Source organism: Diceros bicornis, chromosome 25 (genome assembly GCF_020826845.1).
Source record: "Diceros bicornis minor isolate mBicDic1 chromosome 25, mDicBic1.mat.cur, whole genome shotgun sequence".
Lineage (NCBI taxonomy): Eukaryota > Metazoa > Chordata > Mammalia > Perissodactyla > Rhinocerotidae > Diceros > Diceros bicornis.
In genome coordinates, this window is record NC_080764.1 from 39210568 (window position 1) to 39231279 (window position 20712).

Genomic DNA, 20712 nt, shown 5'->3' on the forward strand with positions numbered 1-20712 from the left:
TAAAATGTTTATTTGTATTTTACAATTTATTGCCTGGTATGATAATAGAAATACAAGTATAGTGGTTTGACTCACATAAAGGATATCTTTTTGCAGTTTTCAGGAGACTGGCTTGAGGAACTTTTAAGACCTGTTCAATTTTAAAATATGTATGTTACATGTATTCTATTGAATGTATTTTTTTAAAGAGATCTGTGATTCATGATAAGGATAGCCATATTGATTTCACATCTAATTCAGTTTAAATGTTCCTTGAATGTGATAGTCACATGTTAAGACCATCATCTATCCCATACATGAGACAAACACAATGCCTTTGAATAAACGAGGATTTTCAGGTAAACAATGTGCTTTTCTCAGTCACTGCTTTTGAATTTCTGTGGCATTTGAACTAGCCTTCTATTATAGAAATGTCAGATAAAGATAGTAAGGCTACCTCTATCAGTGCTTAATAAACCAACGCAATAATTTCCTCTTTCTTTTGCATTGTTTATAGGCATTAGTGAGTGTTGACAGTGAGATGCACGTAGAAGAAAAGGGATTCCTAAGAGAGACATATTAAGTTTTTTCCTTACCTGTTAGAGATACCCTGGATAAATGTAACAGAAAAATAAATGTGCTTAAAGCATTAATAAAATGTGATGAAGTACTTACACCTGAGTTAAGGTATTCAGTGTGTGTATAATTAAAGATAAGATAAAACTTCACCAAGTTATGGCAAGAGTGGTTTATTTTACTAGCACTTGAAAAGTAATGCCGTTCAAATTAAACTTGTTTATGTATGAGTAATTTGTCTTGTGTTAAAAAAATATGAATTCATACTCACATTTAAGTATTGGGATCTTATTTATCTTGTTCAAAAGATAAAACAAAGCTAAGCTTATTTTATTTAATCTTCTCTCAAATGAAACAAAAACAAGCTATTGACTATCAATTGAAGACCTTGTTACACAAGTTATTTCAAGGTTATTGCATTTGCCTGTTTATTTTGAGTCAATTAGATCCTAATGACTCACGAACTAGAACAGGTACAAGTGTAATTTTAAGGACATCTAGTGGTCTATGGGATTAATCTTTTCATCTGCCAAGAAAATATTAAATTATTTTAAATCTAGTGTGAGATTGCAGCATCTGTTTTTACCCAATTAAATGTTTTATTTGTGAATTTTAAAATTAATTCCTCATGCTTAGAGTCTACAGCTCAACTTCCAAACTCCATCTCCTAGAACTTCCTTAAAATTACATTCAAAAAAGTGTTTATGATACATTTTCATGTATATAGAGATTGAATTATGATTATAGAGTCAGTGACCAGCCTTTTGAGCAGTGTGTGTTGAATAGCATACGGCAAGTCAATACCACCCCAAAATATTTCCTCCATCTTCTGGACAGGTATTTTTTTTGGCTCATTTGTTTATTCAATAAATATTTAATGAGTACTTGCCATGTTACAGTCTTCAGCTGGGTGTGGACATCACAAGAAAACAGAAAACAATCATGGTTCTTGTTCTTATGAAGCTTACAATCTACAGGACAGAGACAGTAGTCAAATAATTACAAAGGTAAATGTAAAATTACAATAATGATAAATACTAGGAAGCAAAGGTAGATGGTGCTACAAAAGAACCATGGCACATAGTAGGCACTTAATAGTAGGTACTTAATATATTTTTGTTGAATTAATGAAAAATAACTGAATGAAAGGGATAACTGGAGAATTGTCCTAGAGAAAGCTTCCCTGAAGAAGTTACGTTTGACCTGAGATCTGAAGCATAAATAAGCATTCAGTTAGTAAAGAATGTAAGAAAGAGGCTCTCAAACAAAGAGAAAAACAAGACTTTGAGGCAAGATAGAATATGAAATATAAAAAAGAGTGAACCTGTAATAAGAATTCAAATTCGAACATGGTGCCAGAAGAAATTGGAGTGATTGGTCTTCATTCACAGACAAAATGATTTTTTATATAGAAAATCCTACAAAATCTAATAAGCGACTTTAGTAAAGTGAGAAGATACAAGATTAACATAAAAATATCAATTGTATTTCTATATAATAGAAATGAACAATTGAAAGCTAGAATAAAAAAACAGTAATATTTACAACAGAATCAAAAACATGAACTATTTAGAGCAAATTTAACAAAATATGAGCAAGAATTGTACACCCAAAACTACAAAAGATTGTTGAGAGAAATTAAAGATTTAAACAAATGGAATGGTATACTATGTTCATGGGATTGGAAAACTCAATATTGTGAAGATGTCAGTTTTTCCCAAATTGTTACATAGATTCAACACAATCACAGTTAAAATGCCAGCAGTCTTTTTTTGTAAAAGTTGACAATTGTAAAATTTATATGAAATTGCAAAGGATATAGAATAGCAAAATCGAAAAACAAGAACAAAGTTGGAGGTTTTATGCTACTACTTCATTTCAAAACTTACTATAAAGATACAGTAATTCAGAAAGTGTAGTATTAGTGTAAGTATTGAAATAGAATAGAGTTCAGAAATAGGCTCACAAATATATAGCCAATTGATAGTCAACAGTTGTGCTGGCGAAACTCAATGGAGAAAGGCTAGTCCTTTCAACAAACGGTACTATAAAAATTGGACACCCATATGCAGAATATTGAACCTGAACCCTTCACACCATATTCAAAAATCTACTCAAAATGGGCCATAAATCTAAGTTTAAGACCTAAAACTATATTCTTTTAAAATAAAATATAGAAGAAAATATTTGGGACCCTGGGTTAATCCAAGATTTCTTAGATTGAGGTAAAAAGCATGAACTATAATAGAAAATGATGAGACATGTAAAATTATTGGTCTTTTAAAGGTACAGTTGAGAAAATTAAAAGACAAGCCAAGGACCAGGAGAAAATATTTGCAAAATATATCTGATAAAGGATTTGTATGTAGAATATATAAAGACCTCTTAAAACTCAACAATTAAACAAATTAAATGACCCAATTTAAAAAAACAAACAAAATTTGAATAGACACTCCACCAAAGAAGATGTACAGATGGCAAGCAAGCATATGAGCAGATGTTCAATATCATTAGTATTTAGGGAAAAGCAAATTAAAACTACACTGAGATTCTCCTGTTAGAATGTTTTTTTTAAAAAAGTCCTCATTTCTGTGTATGATTTTAAAAAAGGCAAACTTTACTCTGCATCGTTATTGTCTCCAGCACAGAACAGTATAGAAACGGCTCTTCTCTCGTACAAGACCTCTTACCAAGTCTCAGTGCCTTCAGCCTTCTCTCTCCAGTAACTATTTTTCATTTGATAATAAACTCTCATCTTCCCCAAATTATCCCTGTGATCAAAACATCAGGCAAATCATATTATGTCCTTTGACCTCAGTTTCCTTATATGTAAAAAGTAGAGATTGGAACATAAAGTCCCTTCCAATTCTGTGATACTAGTTCACTCTCCTAAAGTTGATAACTTTTTGATAAAAATCAAGCAAAATTAGCATCTTACACTTAGATTTGACCTATCTGTGGTATCAATAGATGCGTACAGATACTTAATTCAGTAAGACATACTCCGTATACAATTGTGCATATTAAAACTGCAGAATTTATTTTGATTATTTTCATTATTCTTTTCCCTGGGTCAAATTTTCATTGTAACTCTTGTTACTGATATATCTAATTTCGTAAAAAAATGAACACTGATGTAGTAGATATGTGAGTATTGATTTAGAAAATGTTGGAATCATTCCTATGATTGTTCACATTTGTGTATAGAGCAAGCTATTTTTAATTAGGACCAAATGACAAAAGCAAGTCCAAACAATTTCAATTAAAGATAGAGCAATGTAGTGGAAAAAGATCTGGCCTGGGATTCAGAGTATCTTAGTCCTAGTTCTGGCTTCATCATTGATGTTTCAGACTATCAAGAAATGTTCAGGCCAGCCCCGGTGGCCTAGTGGTTAAGTTTGGCACGCTCCGTTTTGGTGGCCCAGGTTCAGTGGCCTGGGTTCAGTTCCCCAGGGATGGAACCACACCACCCATTTGTCAGTTGCCATGCTGTGGCGGCAGCTCACAAAGAGGAGCTAGAGGGACTTACAACTAGGAAATACAACTATGCATTGGGGCTTTGGGGATGGAAAAAAAAGTTCTTGCCACAAGAAAAAACTTTTTAAAAAATGTCAGAATAATTTTGAAGTATCAGTCAAAATAGAATGAAGCCAAAATTAAATATGACAAAGGATGATGTTTAATGTAGAGAAAAATTACCAAGAATCTATTAGGATCCTAAACCTTTCTGTACCTAGCATCATAGTTTAGAAATATATATGTATGAGGTAAAAATGTTTCCTGGGAAATATTAGCAATTCACTCAACTTTCTCAGAGACTGACAGCTCAAATAGACAATTAAAAGTAAGACTATTTGAAATTTCAGTAAATCACTTAACAAGCTTGAGCCCACATATTATATGTGTTTGTATTTGTATTATCTATTTTTTTCAAACATCTGGAATATTTAACATGTATGACTCTAAAAATGTTGTTCAAAACCCAAATGAGTAATCACACAAGCAATTTTCTCTGATCGATATGTAATGAACTCAAAAAGTAAAGAATAAAAATATAGTCCTTTTAAAACCATTCCTTTGGAAAAACTTCTTTGCTATAAATAACATTTACTTTAAGAAATGAAAATTAAATGGTTGACTAGAAACAAGTGACCCACTTTGTCAAAAGAAGCAAGATATAGCTACAGTGGGATTCTGAGAAAAATGTAGGATCATTAAAACACACACACACACACAAATCTAAGCAAATTATAAAGAAGGAAGCAATAAGGATAAGAGCAGGTATTAGTAAATAAATGATGATGAAACAAAACATATTTCATAAAACCAAATGCTGGATCTTTGTGAAAAACCAATAAAATGAATGAAGTTTTTTCATGTTTGAACAAGAAAAAGAGCACTGGTACAAACAAATAACTTTGCAAAGAGAACTAGAACATAGCTATAGATATCAGAGAGATTTTTTTTTAAAAGTATAAAGTATTATATACAACTTTAGAGCGAAAAAATGAAAATTGAGATGAAATTACATTGTTGGACCACAGAAATTCTTACACTTGACTATGGAGTGATAGAGAATCAGAATAGCCCAATAACAGAAGAATTTGAAAAGAAAAGCTAAAACTTATCCCTAAGAAAGGCCCCAGGTCCGGATGAATTTACAAAGATCTGTTCTTCAAAGAATAGATACTTCTAAAATATTTTAACTATTCCAGAGCATATGTTAAAGTTGATAGAAAAATATTTGGCAACTCAGTAAATAAAATGCTAGTTAGAATTCAATTAAATCTAATGTAAAGAATGATCTGATGACAAAGAAAATGATTATTATAAAACAAAAATTTTAAAGAAATGGAATCACCATATGCCTATGATTAAAATTCTTAGTAAAATAATGAATTTTGGGATTTAGAGAAAATTAAATAAAATAGCTACTTCAATTTTAAGCTAAAATTATTTATCTAGTTAAATTATTTTGAATCGTCTTTGAAAGTTTTCATTTCAATTTTAGAAAAAAAGATTAGTGATAGTTGATAATATAGACAAAAATTTTAAAATATTTTTTTTTGGTGAGGAACATTAGCCCTGAGCTAACAGCTGTTGCTAATCTTCCTCTTTTTGCTTGAGGAAGATTGTCCCTGAGCTAACATCTGTGCCAATATTCCTCCACTTTGCATGTGGGACGCCGCCACAGCATTGCTTGATGAACCGTGTATAGGTCTGCGGCCAGGATCTGAACCCGAGAACCCCAGGCCACTGAAGCAGAGCACGCAAACTTAACCACTACGCCACTGGGCCAGCCCCCTAAAATATTTTTAAACAAAGAAAAAATATCTAAAGCATAGTACTGGGATTCATACTTACTCTATAAACCCCCAAGACTTGAATTTATTTTGTAGTTAGGAAAAAAAGTACTCAAGTTTGTTTTTTATAATCTTTAAATTTATTCAATACATCATATAATTGTATTTATAACCAAATAACACTTCACTGGTAGTTTGCTATGCAATAAGTTACGAAACAATTATTTTTCCTCCTCCTCTATTCCCAAGATTTGGTTTATAAAACAAACATCAATAGAAAGTCTGAGAAAGCAGCCTCATGGAATCTAACGTAATGAGGAGAATCTCATTACTTCACAATTTTCACTTGGAATTTTAAATCATCTCTTATTCACCTGATAGTAATCATGTTCTCACCTGTATCTGTATATAATATAAATATATAAACTATTCACCATAACAATGTCCACAAACACCAAGCTTCATTTTGTCTTCTAATCATCTTTTAAAGACTTAGATAGTCCCACACTAACCTCACCATACAATTCTCAAAATAACTAAGAAACTGGATGACAGATGATATAGTAGTGATAAGGTAAAAGAGGAAGCATATTATTAAGTAACTTGATAGCAGAATAATATATCAAAGTGTCAGGTTACATAAAAACATTCATCTGTTTTCTAGTATGGGAGATATTTGAGGACATGAAAAGTTAAATTTGTAAGGTTTCTTTATAGCAAGCTTTCTGAAAACATGCAACTCGATTGGGTGTCTCTCCAGCAATTTCCTGATAAAATCTTTCCCTTCCAATTTCTTGAGCACTATGAAAAAGGGAATTGGGATTTCCTAATAATAATTACAATGAAAAACTCCGATTTTACGATATGCACAGGTGGGATCACTACCAATATAAAAGCTTGGTTGTTTTTTATATACTAAGCTAGGGAAGTATTACAACTCATAGAGCCTAAGGGTACACATCTTTTTGCCTCTGGTATTTTAAGATGCTGGACAATAATTATTTAACTAACTTTTACTGAGAAATCATTAGATAAAGAGTTAAGGAAGGAAAGGTCAAGTACATAGACTTCAGTTTAAAGTTAAACTTAAAGCTCTGTGAAAGGTGTTTTGTTCTTTTATCCAGCTTCATCTAAAATTGATTGAGGTCATGGGTGAAGTGTAAGTAAGGAATAGTGTGACTGGACAGGCTGGGTAGCTGGTGATCCACCACTGAGGTATCACGTTGCTAATCTGTATGCGGTAGTTGTATTCCTACATCTATACTCCCAGTACTTAATTGGTGAATGAATACGTGCTCATTACATTTATTTTCTAAGAAACTTCAGAAACAATTTGTCTGCACATGAAATGTTGTAGTTTGGACAGTGCACTTTAAAATACCTCTCCAGAGAGTTTAAACCAAGACTTCCCTAAAAATTTTCACCAGTGCTAAAGTAGACTCTGATCTGCTGTCAAGTCGTATCCATTGGTTCTTAGTCTTCCCACTTGTAGAAGATTAAATCTGAGCTCTGTAGAAGGATGGAGTGCAGTCCTTTAAATCTTCATCTTCTCAGAAGTTGCATTTTGTAAGAAATCTAAATCTTGTCAAATAGAGTTTGACATAAATATCATGGTTAACTAGTGAATACAATTACTTGCATAAATATAATAAGAAAATTTAATTCCATGCAATTTCTAAGTGCCTATCATTGTCATGATTCTGTATTGGATAAAATGGCATATACAAAATTTAATAAGACACAGAAAGAGGGCAGTAGATTGTCCAACTTCTTTCAGACATGCAAAAACAGATTACATTTTGGCCAGGTGTAATTCCTCAGAGAGTCCCAAAACACAATCAAGTGAGGTCTTCGTTTGCATGGAGGCCATGAAGGCTGGAAACAAGAAAAAATGAAATGAGCTAATTGCACTGTCATTAGGAATAAGGTATAGTTGGCTGTCATGATGCAAAGATATGGATGCAGGATTAAATAGAAAAGTGAGGTGAAAATATAGAAGAAAAGGAAAGACATCAAATATAACAGAGATAAAAGAAAACTCAAACAAAAATGGAACGTGCAACTTTTGTTTTCCTGAGATCTCAGGTAATGGTAGGCAAAGCAAGCTTCAATTTTAGCTGCTTGGGAAAATTAGATGAATTTTTAAAAAAAAAAGAAGGAAGAAGAGGAAGAAAAAAGAACACAACGCTGAATATAGTTCCTAGAAAAACTGGAACATATTACTCATTCCTACCACATAACAGGATTGTTTAACAAAGCAAGCTGTATCTTAAGCTTTGTATATCTAAAGATTTGTTTATTGGGTAAGGGATCACTTCCAAATGAAATAGGTATCTCCCATTTCATAGAATCTCTTAGCAACTACAGCTTTTCATTTTGTAGCATAAATTTTTCCCCTGGTTGCAGTGGGTTTGGCAAACACTTTGAGCGGAGTCTGGGCCAGGATTTCATCATTCTATAAATTTATCATTTAAAAATTCTAGTATCGTCAAAATTTTTTTGTGATACACTTTAGTGTCATCCCAAATCCCATAAAGAAAAGTCAGCTTTTGATAAGAAGTATAAAGTGGGCTATTTTTAACAGCATAATGAGTAAATTTTTTAAATTTGAGCACATTTAAATTGAGCTGTTCTTCCTAGAATTTACCAGTTACCCTGCATTTAAGGAACATGGCAAGTTGGTGGTGGATCGAAGCAGAGATGAATGTCGCATGAGAAGGACACACTGATTGTCATGTATGATTAGTAACTTGTAAATTGACAAAGTTTCCCATTCACTTCACAGCAATGGAAGCACAAAGCATTATTGACCATTTATTTTCTTGATACACGTGCTGTGTTGTACAGCATTCGATTTTTAAACTGAACATTCTTTGGCCCAATTTTTAGATATGTCAAAAAGCTAGTTATAAGTCAATATTTCATGTACACTATTTAAAATGTAGTCTTAGTAATGACTTCTACAGTACTGTACATGAAATACTGACTTCTGGGTAGATTTCGTTGTTTATACCCGTTCTACTTAAACTTTGGTTGCTCAAATGTAAGAGTATGTCTTTAAAAAGAGGACATCTGGTCACCTTATCAAAGGAAATTTGAGTAGCATAATTCCTTTCCTATAATTTTACATTTCCTCTTCAAACATTGCCACTAATAGAACAGGAAGTAAGGAGTCACAAGAAGAAAGGATTTGGAGAAAAGATGACATAGATCTCATATATAGATCATATGCCAGGCACTCTATGTTAAAATCTATGTTAAAATAATTAAAAATAATTAAAAATATAATTATATCCTCATCTGGACCTCACAATAACTGTGTAAAATACACATTTTATAGTTCCCAAGTCCCTGACTTTGAGGTCTATACTCATTCTCCACCAGCTTGGTGCAGTGATAAGACATTTTACTTAATCCCTTATTAACGCTGAATTGAGGGATCTTAAGTGGACAGGAAGAGCGTAACAGGAGAAAGTGCCACCCTCTTGTTATTTCCTTTTAAAATAATTTTGTCTTCTTGGTGGTGACACTTTTCTTCTCCCTTGTTTTTCTTGTTACTTATTAAATTTGTTGACACCATTTGCTTACAGGTAAAGCAACCGCCACAATTATTGATGAAACACTGCTAAGGCGTGTGACTGGGTTCACTAATAAATCCTTCTCTGCTCAAGAGACATTCTGTTGAGACCTCATCATGCAGCTGTGCACCCCCTCAGGGTACTGATTCTTCTTCTAGCCACCTGTGCTGTCCATGTCTTGCCGTCCCCACACCACCATTCTAGTCTAAGCTTCCACCACCTCTTGCCAAGTCAACTCTAATAGCCTTCTTCCTAACTGGTTTTCTGTATACACCCTTGGTTCACAATAATTAATATTCCAAACAACGGTCACGGTGATATTTATAAAATGTGAATCAGATTACATCATTCTTATGCCCAAAACTCTCCAATAGCTTTCTTTAGCATTTATACTAAAATATAACCTTCTTATGAAGTCTTTGCAGAAAATCTGACCTCCGTTTACTTCTCAAACTTTGTCTCCCGTTCAGCAATGTGCTGGGATTGGTACTTTCTGCCTTGTGGGAACTGATTGTTAAGTAGTAAAGAATTTTGCAGGCCAGTGGTATCATGTAGCTTGAAACTGGCCAAGGTAGAAGTATTTACACTACAGAAATCAGCAAATGCTACGAATTAGGTCTTTTTTTTTTGTTTTGTCTGTCTGTTTTGGAGAGCTGATTGTTAATCATTCACCAGCACACTATTGTTGCTATTGCTTTCTGCCTACTCACCATGTTCCACTGACCCTGGTTTTGTCTATTCCTCTAACGTGTAGGCTTGCTCCTCTCACTTTAGGGTCTTTGTCCTTGCTATTCTCTTTGTCTGGATGCCCCTCCTTTGGATTTTCATATGGCTAGCTCCTTCTCAACAGTCAAGTCTCAGCCCAAATGTCACCTCCTCAGATAGGCTTTCCATGACTATCGTAATCAAAGGAACACCATATGTGACTCAAATTTCTCAATAACATCAACATCAACTTAACAATAACAATAACATCAACATCAACATTTCTCCCTGCTCTTAGAATAGTGCCTTTAAAGTCATGTGCTCTTTTATCAGTTAGCCTGTATTTCGTTGCAAGCCACAGAAAACCAAATAGTAAAGCATATATTTGTCTCACAGGCAAGACGCGTGGAGTTGTACAGTTCAGGGCTAGTACAACAGCTTGGTGATGGCCTCAAGGGCTAGGCCCCTTCCTTCTTCCTGCTCCAGCTTCCTTAGCATGTGACAGTCATTTGCATGATCACAAAATAGCTATTTCACCTCTAGGCACTTTAAGGCATTATAGCTGGCTAGAGAATGGGGAAAGAGGAAGGGTGCAAAGATCAAAATGCTGAGGGCACATGCCAGCAGTTTGTCCATTTCAAAAGCCTTCCTGGAAGCCATACCCAGTGACTTTACGCTCACAACAACTTGGCCAAATGACAAAAGAGTCTGGAAAGAGAAGTATGTTCGCTTTCCAGCTTTTGTACAAAGAAGGCAAGGGATACAAGGGTTTTAGATGGCTTGGAGGTAGATAATTCACATTGTTTTGCTATAGAATCCAATAAATTTTTATGGAATTAATGGACAGTATGCTTTAAATGACCCAGCTCTATCTTCATCCAAGTTCCAGATTCAGATGAGTCATGGATGAAATTCTGAAGTCTAAATGTCAGTCAGGTTAACAAAAATTCATCATTAAGGAAAGAGAAGATGATAATTGGACTATTCTAGATCACTGGAAGCTCATCCCACTTAAGTTCCAATAGTTTGTTGTTGTTTCTGTGTGTAATGTTCAACCTATTTGTGTGTGTGTGTGTGTGTGTGTGTGTGTGTGTGGAGATCAGCCCTGTACTAACATCTGCCAATCCTCTGCTTTTTTTTGCTGAGGAAGACTGGCCCTGGGCTAACATCCATGCCCATCTTCCTCCACTTTATATGGGACACCGCTACAGCATGGCTTGCCAAGCAGTGCGTCGATGCGCGCCCAGGATCCGAACCGGCAAACCCTGGGCTACCGCAGCAGAATGCGTGCACTTAACGGCTTGCACCACCGGGCTGGCCCATGTTCAACCTATTTTAAAGGAAATCTTTCCAAAATATGTCATCTTAAATTCATCAGGCAATTGATGGTGATTTGATTATTTTTCAGTTATCAAAATATGTTATCAATGGGAACATATTGATTATACCATAATGTATTTGAGGGTTACCTCCTGGCACTTTGGGCAGTGTTATGACTTTTTGTCCCAGTTTACAATGGTCCATGATGCTATATTGAAAAAATGAGCAAAAGTCTGCTGTAATTTTACTGTTTTATTTATAATCTCTTTTCTGTGACAGAATGGAGAAATTTGGAGTCAAACATATCTGGTTTTGAATCCTGGTCCTACCATTTACTAGTTATATAGCCTTGGGTCAGAGAATTCATCTTTCTGACCCTTAGTTTTTTTTTTTTTACTTTTCCTTAACTATACGATGGAAAAAATAGTAATCCTTTAATATACATACTTGTGAGAATTTTACAAGATGATCTAAATAAGGCAAGTAAGCACTGAATAAATGATGACTGTTAACTCACTTTCTTCTGGATCCATACTAAACCATCAGCAGCCTGTAAAGTGCGTTTGTGAACCGCTCCCTGCCTCAGAACCATCTGAGATGACCACTAAGAGAGCACGTTTCAAGGCTCCATCCTCAGCCTCTTGTTTTTTGTTTTAAATCTCAATTTTTAATAAGTGATCCAGGGTTAAATGTTTATGCTGACTAAAATTTGAGAACCGCTGCTTCCAGCCCTCAAGCAGGATTTGTTGATCAGATTAGCTTAATCTCTCTTAACAACTTTGGAGAAGAGGTGCTGGGAATGATTTTAAGAATATGGACCCCTGAGCCACGTCTCAAATGTAGCCTAGATTCTAGAGCTGTGTTGCCAAGATTGAAATCCTAACTCTACAACTTATGGGTCTTTCTCTGGAGAAGTAATTTTAACTCTGTGGGTCTCAGTTTCCTTTTCTATAAAATGGGGATAATAATGGTACCTACCTCATAGTGCTGTTGAGAGAAGTAAAATGTTTAGATCAGTACCATACTTAACACTATATGTGACAGCAATTAGTATTATAAGTAACATTGTTACTAGAATCCCCAGGGTGTACTTTGAGACTCTATGTTAATGATTCTCATATGGCTACACATTATAACCACTGAGGAGCTCTGAAGATCCTGATGCCCAGGCCATACCCCAGAACAATGAAATCAGAAATATATGGGGTAGGCCCGTGGCTTAGCAGTTAAGTGCGTGCACTCCGCTGCTGGCGGCCCGGGTTTGGATCCTGGCGCGCACCGACGCACCGCTTCTCCGGCCACGCTGAGGCTGCGTCCCACATACAGCAACTAGAAGGATATGCAACTACGACATACAACTATCTACTGGGGCTTTGGGGAAAAAAAAAGGAGGAGGATTGGCAATAGATGTTAGCTCAGAGCCGGTCTTCCTCAGCAAAAAGAGGAGGATTAGCCTGGATGTTAGCTCAGGGCTGATCTTCCTCACAAAAAAAAAAAAAAGAAAGAAATATATTGGGTAGGGTCTAGGTATCTAGGTATCTGCTGTTTCTTTTTTTTTGCTGCTCCTGGGTGATTCCAGTGGGTAGCGAAAGCTGAGAAGCACTCCTCTCTATCATTTAAACACTCTCCATGATCAACAAATACTACCTGAGAGAGGTAGACTGGTAAATGGAGCAGGGCTTAATCTTTATTGAGGGAGGAAAGATTAAGAGCTCAGCCTCTGACCAAGAAAGCCTGCAGAGCACAGAGCTATTATAAAAGGCCTGAATGTTGAAGGAAAAAGCTGCTAAAAGAAAAACTGTGATTGGAATAAAAATAAAAGGCACGGAGTTTTGAATCACTTAGACCTGGACTCCAAAACCAGATCTCTTATTTGTTAATGGGATACTTAAACTCTCTACAAGCCTCAATTTTCTCATTGCAAAATATGCATATTTACTACCACATAGAGTTGTTTTAAGGATAAAATGGGTTAAAAGATGTAAAGCTCTTAGCATACAATGACTCCTATTTCGTGGACATTCAATAAAAATTTATTATTGTTGCTTTTAGAAGTGAAGATTAATGGAATGTGGGGTGTGACAGTGAGGGAGCGAGGGTAATACCCAAATATTTTGCTTAGATAGTGGGATAGATGGTAGAGGTATGAACCTGAGGGTTGGCAGACGGGAGGAGTCAGTTTCAGGAAAAAATTCTGAGGTGTTCTTGTTTTCATTGTGTTTGCCTAGCAGCCTCCCCAGTCCTTATCTGTAATATTCCTCCTAGTCTGAGCTATACCAGTAAACCCAAACTTCTGTACTAGTAACCAAATTCAGTAGGATAGTTTCATAAGTATAAGGAGGTTCTGAATAAGAACCTTAGGGGGACTTGTAAATAACCTACACTTTATTGCATTAGTTTTAAGAACAAGTATTTTGCTGACTCAAAGCCTTCTTTTGCATCCTTCCAGACCTTGGCCTTGCAGGTTTCTGGTACTTTTATAGAGCTAAAGGAAATGAGAATTCCATTTAAAACTCCAGTCTCACATCTGATTTATTACTCACCATGTCATTGTTCAGAGCACCAGCCAGGCCTAGACTGGAGGGACCAGATTTCTCCCACTTTTGGTTTTTAGACTTTGTTGGGCTTTTACAACTGCTGTATATCCGTGACCTCATACTGCTAGATTCCCTTGGGTGGGTACCAGCAATATGTTTCAGGCTCCAGTGGGCACTTCTCTTCAGGTCTCTCCCTCTGATCAGATATCATAGAGGGCAGGCAGATCACCAAGTGCATTGCCTGTGCAACCGGGAAGGAGGTTCTAGTCTCCCTTTGCAGGCACTCCCAGTGGCTACAATTGGTTCTATTGGAACACTTCTCGCTTAGTTAATGGAAGGGAAGCAAAAGACTTAATATTGTGTCCAAAGTTTAGTTAAGTTAATGACTTAATAATGCTCCATGAATTTTCTTTTATCTCACAATAACCTCTTAATGAGGACTGGAAAAGGCCGATGGTCTAATGTAATAGGGCCGGCCCAGCTTTTAATAAGTCTTAATGGGGGGATGTCTGGTTTCCTTGATGGCTCTTTTTTGAACAATATTTCTCAAACTTGAATGGTCATAGAAATCATCTGGAAGCTTAAAAAAAAAACAAACCTGATGACTGGATCCCCCTCTTAGAGATTTTGATTTAATTGGTCTGGGGAAGCAGGCTAGTTTAAAAACTCCACAGGTGATTCTAATGAGCAGCCTTTGCTAAGGAACACTGTTTCAGAATGGGGATGGCACTTAACACTAATTACTTTCATTCACGGGCTTTTATCAATAATTCTGAGACTCCTGGAGGAATCCCACTCAGTGTCCTGTTCACAAGGTATCAAAGAATAATAGAAAACATCAACAATTTTAATTTATTTAATTTTGTTTTTTATTGAAGTATAGTTGACATACAATACTATATTAGTTTCAGATGTACAACAGTGATTCGACATTTGTATACATGATGAAATGATTACCATGATAAGTCTAGTAACCATTTGTCACCATACGAAGTTATTACCATATTATTGACTATATTCCCTATGCTATGTATTACATATCCGTGACTTATTTGTTTTATAACTGAAAGTTTGTATCCTTAATCCCCTTCACCTATTTTGCCCAACCCCCACTCCCCTCGCCTCTAGCATAATGGAAAAAACACCCAGAATTCCATCACCCTTATTGTATTAATTAAAAGGCTTTTTAGTATGAATTTTTACATGGCAATTTTATATTCTTTTTTCAATTAAAATTGCATTGTAAACAGTTTCCTAAGTCATAAATAATTATTTTTAAAATATGTTAATAACTGAATAAAATTCCACTGATGATTGGAAAAAAAAGATGAAAAATAGAAAATGCAAGAGTTCCTGGAACGCTGGAGCTGAAAGACACCTGGAAGGTCATTTTGTTTATCTTCTGTCGAAATGGGGTCTGTGAACCAACAACTGCAGAATCACTTGCAGCGTTGTTTAAAAGGAAAACTCCTGGGCCTTATCCTCACACCTCCCGAATCAGCGTCTCTCCTGGGGGTGGGGGAGTGTCAGGAACCTGCATTTTAATACATTCCCCCAGGAGATTCTTAGGCACATTCATGTTTTAGAACCATTAATTTCTGGCAGGAGTTCTCAACCCTGGCTGAACATTCGAATCACAGAAGGCTATGAAAATACTCATGCCGGCTAGAGCAGCGATTCTCAACCCTGGCTGCACTTCAGCATCACCTGGAGGGCTTTAAAAAGCCCCTTGCCCAGGCCCCTTCCTGAGCCAAACACATCAGAATCTCTGGGGTGGGACTCAGGCGTCTGTGGTTTTTAAAGCTCCGCAGGTGATTCCAATCTACAGCCAAGGTTGAGAACCACTGTTCTGGATATTCTGGTTTAATTAATTTGGGGTGAGTCTCGAGTATTAATAACTTATTGTGGTAAACATTTTGCTGTATACCTTAAACTAATACATATGTCAATTACATCTTCGTAAAACTGGAGGAGGGGAAATAAATAAATAATGTTTAATTGTCCCCCACGTAATTTTAAAGTGCAGCCCAGGTTGAAAACTCCTGAATAGTTAGTCACTTTCAGGTTTTCTGAACTCCTTCCAGTGTAGTCACTCAATACCCTTTAGCCAACCGATTTAGGCCTGCCTCCTGCACCCACAGCAGGCTCAAGCAAGTCTTGACCAAGGCTGATAGTGATCTGGAGGTCTAGACTCATGAGAAGTTATATGTCCACCTAGACATAGACTAACCCCTTCCTTTCTGAGCCAGTCTCATTAATTAATCTATCATTCATTCAACGTCTAATTTTTTAATTATGTCACTATGGATACAGTGACAAATCAGATACTGTTTCGGACACCTCAAGAAGCTTTTAGATTTCCAAGGGCGAAGGAGGGAGATATACATGCAAACAGAGGTATAGCAAAGAGTAGTAATTATTACAATGAATGAATGAACAAAGAACCGTGGGAACACAGATATGTTAGCAACTAAATCTGCCCTGAAGAGTCAGGGAAGACATGTCTAAGGAGATGGTATTTAAGCCAAGTCTTCCTTACTTGACCTAAAACATGCTCCGTGATGTGATTTCTCTCTACCGCGTCTCTTGCTACTCTTTCCCTGGTTTCAACTTGAGCCATACTGAACTCCTTTCAGTTCTTTGAATGCCCCACACTCTCTTGACGAGACTTCAATCTGCCCTTATTTGCATGGAACATTCTTCCTCTTTTCCCCACTTGTAAGCAGGTGTTACTTCCACAAAGAGGTCCTCCCTGACCTTCTGAATGATGTTAAATGTCTTTGTTATACATCTGTGTACTAGCCTGTAGTGCTTTTTTTATAGCACATGCCCACTTTATTGTGTGTCTGTGACCCCTCAGACCTGTAAATTCCATGAAAGCAAGAGAAGCCTTCTGTCTCCTTTACCACTCTATCTCCCGTGCACAGCACTGTGCCTGGCACTACTGGATGAATGAATTAATTGCATTCCAGGAACAGGGGATGATATGTGCAAAGCCATAGAGGCATGGAATTCTGTGGCATGTCCTAACATAGCAAACATTTTGGATGGCTGAAGACAAGATGGGCAGGAGGAGGTTTCTAAAGATGAGTCACAAGACATTGGTTGTTAAGGGCCTTGTATGTAACCCTCAGTGGTCTGAACTTCACCCTGTTGGCGGTAGGAAGCCAGATAAGGTTTTATGTGGAGGAGTATAATAATGAGGTTTACCATTCAGGACAATCACTCTGGGAGCAGTGTGGAGGATAGACTGAAAAAGAAAAGACTAATTCAAAAAACAGTTAGGAGATGTTCCAGTACTACAGGTAAAGAATAATAAAGGCTTCTCTGGAATAATGAAGCAAAGGAGCTCCATTCAAAAGGCATTTTTGAGCTAGAATCTAAGCACTTGCTGACTAATTGCATCTGGGGGTGAATGTGAAAAATGATACTATGCTCTAGCTTGGAAGACAGGCTGGGTGGGGATGCTATTAATGGAAATATGGAATACAGGAAAAGAAGAGCTAATTTCAGGAAAAAAAATAATGAGCTCAGTTTTAAACACGTTGAGATTTCCATGTACCTGTGGGTACCGAGGTGGAGTCTTTTATGCAGTTATAAATGCATGTTATATTCCTTTCTCATTTGATTATGAGTTCCATGAGTTCAGAAAGGAAGTGTCTTACTCTTCTTGTTAAGCTTAGTGCCAGGTCTAATAGAAACACAGATTAGTGAATGAATGGATGGATGGATGAATGAATGAATTTATAATCTGATGGCAGAGATATAAGATACTTTCTGGAGCTAATCACTTAGAAATTGAAAATCTCTATCCTATACATAAATGCCTAAGTAACATATCATTGAGTTATTGACTACAGCAACAGAGGTAAAAGAGATTACCATGAGTATTTTTAAAATGACCTTTTATCGTATTACTTTCTCCTGGCAATACAAAACCATCATGGGAATTTTAAAGCTATGGTTATAAAAAACTATGCTCCTTGATACATTAAACTTTGATATTGTCAAGTGAAAGAGAAGCATTAAAATTAATTGTTATTGAAAACTCTTTTGCTTGGTACTGTCCTAGAAGCTGGCAGATGGGTACGTGATCAGATTTTTATTTTAGGAAGATAACTTTGTTGGACCATATGAAGAGGCAGGAGGAGAAGAAGTGATTCCAGTTAGAGAAGAGATGATGATGAGAGCCTGGAATAATGCAGTAGCAGTGAAATGAAGAGAGCTCATTCATTCATCAAATATTTATTCACTGTGGTATACCAGACTCAGGGGATGCAACGGTGACCAAACCAGAGAAGTTCCTACCCTCAAGGAGTTTATAGACAAATGGAGGAGATGTACATTAATCAAATCATCATAACAAGAAATGTAAAATTGCAGATGTGATAAATGTGGTATGAGAAAGGAAAAGTCAGGTTGAAAAAGGCATATCAGAGGTAAAATTGACACGACATTTGGTTATTGGGGTATCAGAATAAATAAAAGACATGTTTGCTGCTCTCCTTTCCTGAAAGAATATTCAAACTGATTTGTGTGGCCGAAATAACATACATGAAATACCATCAAAGAAGATGTATTAAGTGACAAATTGTGTGGAACAGATTAAAATGACCTTTTGCCAAAAGATGAGATTGATAAGCTATGAATTGTAAATTCTGATTTTGCAGTTAATTCCACTTGCTTTTCATTATCACCATTCAACTGCAATGAGGGTACTGTGCTGATGAGATACGGTTGACTCTAGATCTCTCCATTTTCATTTTTTTTTTTCATTCAGATGTTGCCAGAGCAATTGAATTACTGGAAAAACTGCAGGAATCTGGAGAAGTACCAGTGCACAAGCTACAATCCCTCAAAAAAGTGCTTCAGAGTGAGTTTTGTACTGCTATTCGAGAGGTATGACACCAAGATTTTAATAACTGTATTCAGCCATATGTCTTCTGAATAGAAAACATGTCTTTTCCACACAAACAGTTGAAATAGTTAAGATTGGAACTGCATCTTAGCTTTCTGTTTTTAGCTCCTTGGACAGATGATAAAATATAACTTAGTTTGCTAAATTCTTAAATTAGATCCAGTCAAGATTTATACTTTCTTGTAAAACCAAATGTTGACCTTATGGTACTGATGAAGTGACTGCCTCAGCAGGTAACTGTTACATGTAGTCTAAACTATTTAGTGGTTACATGAAGTCATCTGGAAACTCAGTTAGAAATAGTCATAATTGGTGAGGACTGAGGATTTCTTGAAAGAACACTTGACTAAATCTTTCACAGCTAAATTCGTAAGAGTAACCCCCTACTGACCAAAGTTATAGTTATCAAAACACTACTATCTAGTGCGATAATGGAAGATCTATGAACAGGCCGATATGCCCTTCTAATAAATCTTTGTAATGCTTTCCTGGCTAATGGTTTCAAGAAACCTAAGGTGAAACATGAGTGTAGAAATGACTATTTGAATTTTGTATTGACTTGTAGTGGAATTGACTAGTCAATTAATGAATTTAATTGGTTACAAGAGAGTTCACTTGAGGTATATACACTATATATTTTTTTAGCTTTTAGTCATACATTTGTTTAACAATAAATTGAGTGCTTGCTTATTATATAATTGGCACAATGCAACACTGGAAGTAAATAAATATAAATGATAGGAAGTTATTGTTTCAAAGAAGCCCACAATTTAGGTAATAATAGTATTAATCCTAAGCATCTAATTATAATATAATATAATACAGTATAATATAGTATAACAGCATATAACATACCATAATGCAATACAATACAATATAACAACGTAACGTAATGTAACATACATGTAATATTTGTAGCATATACAAAGTGCTATAGGAAAGATTTTTATTCAAGTTCATATTCTTAACTAAATAATCTCCAGCAGTGCTGCAGATTGTAAAATCAACAGAATTTGATGAATTCTTTTGTAAATAATGTGATTTCCCTGTAAAAAATTCTGTTTTAGGACTGCTGAGTATGTTAGGCAGTTTTCCCAATAGACCTCGCCTAGACGTTTCATACAGGACACTGGTTGATTTAAGGACCTTATCTTAATTGTGTGATATGCAGAGGCTGAAGGAGTAAGTTAGGGAGTCTTAGTTCATCCCATCTTTCTGTGGTGACGGCACAACATATATGTGCTCTGAGTGGAGTATGGCTCATGACATCATTAGTTGATATTGCTTTTCCAGGGTCTCCACAAGTGTTGAATTCAAAATCACTGATTAAATAACTCTAGTTCTCCATATGTTGTTGCAAAAACTGTAAATTTTTTTCCTAGAGAAAGGCTAGAATAAAGCTTTTCACATGTATTAATAGTAAAGACACCTTGTAGTAGTTTTGCTACTTTTTGGTAACTAAGTTAAATTCTTATTTTCCAATCAGTGCATGGTTGTATTCAGTTGATGAAAACTATTTTCTCTGAAAAATAATAAATAGTTTTACTATACACTATATTGTTTTTCAAATAAAACAATATTCAGTAAGCCCACCACCTCTTCCCCATGAGATACTAAGTAATAATTCATTAATTAGAATCTAAAGTCCGTAAATTCAGCATATCTGCCTTGCTAGAAGTCCTCAGTAATGAACTACCTACTGTCATCCTCTCCAAAGCAGTTGAACCCAACCATTACCTGTAGCCAGAGGATATACCCCTCTCAAGGATGCTTGTATCAACCTTCCTTCCTCTTTG

General features: G+C 35.8%; 1 protein-coding gene across 1 annotated transcript in view; it reads left to right on the plus strand.

Moving 5' to 3' along the window:
- LIN7A (lin-7 homolog A, crumbs cell polarity complex component) overlaps positions 1–20712 on the plus strand; it is a 125434-nt gene that overhangs the window by 19785 nt on the left and 84937 nt on the right. The window contains exon 2 of the mRNA XM_058568723.1: positions 18779–18897. Coding sequence (XP_058424706.1) covers positions 18779–18897 — 119 coding nt within the window. The remainder of the gene's footprint in view (positions 1–18778; positions 18898–20712) is intronic.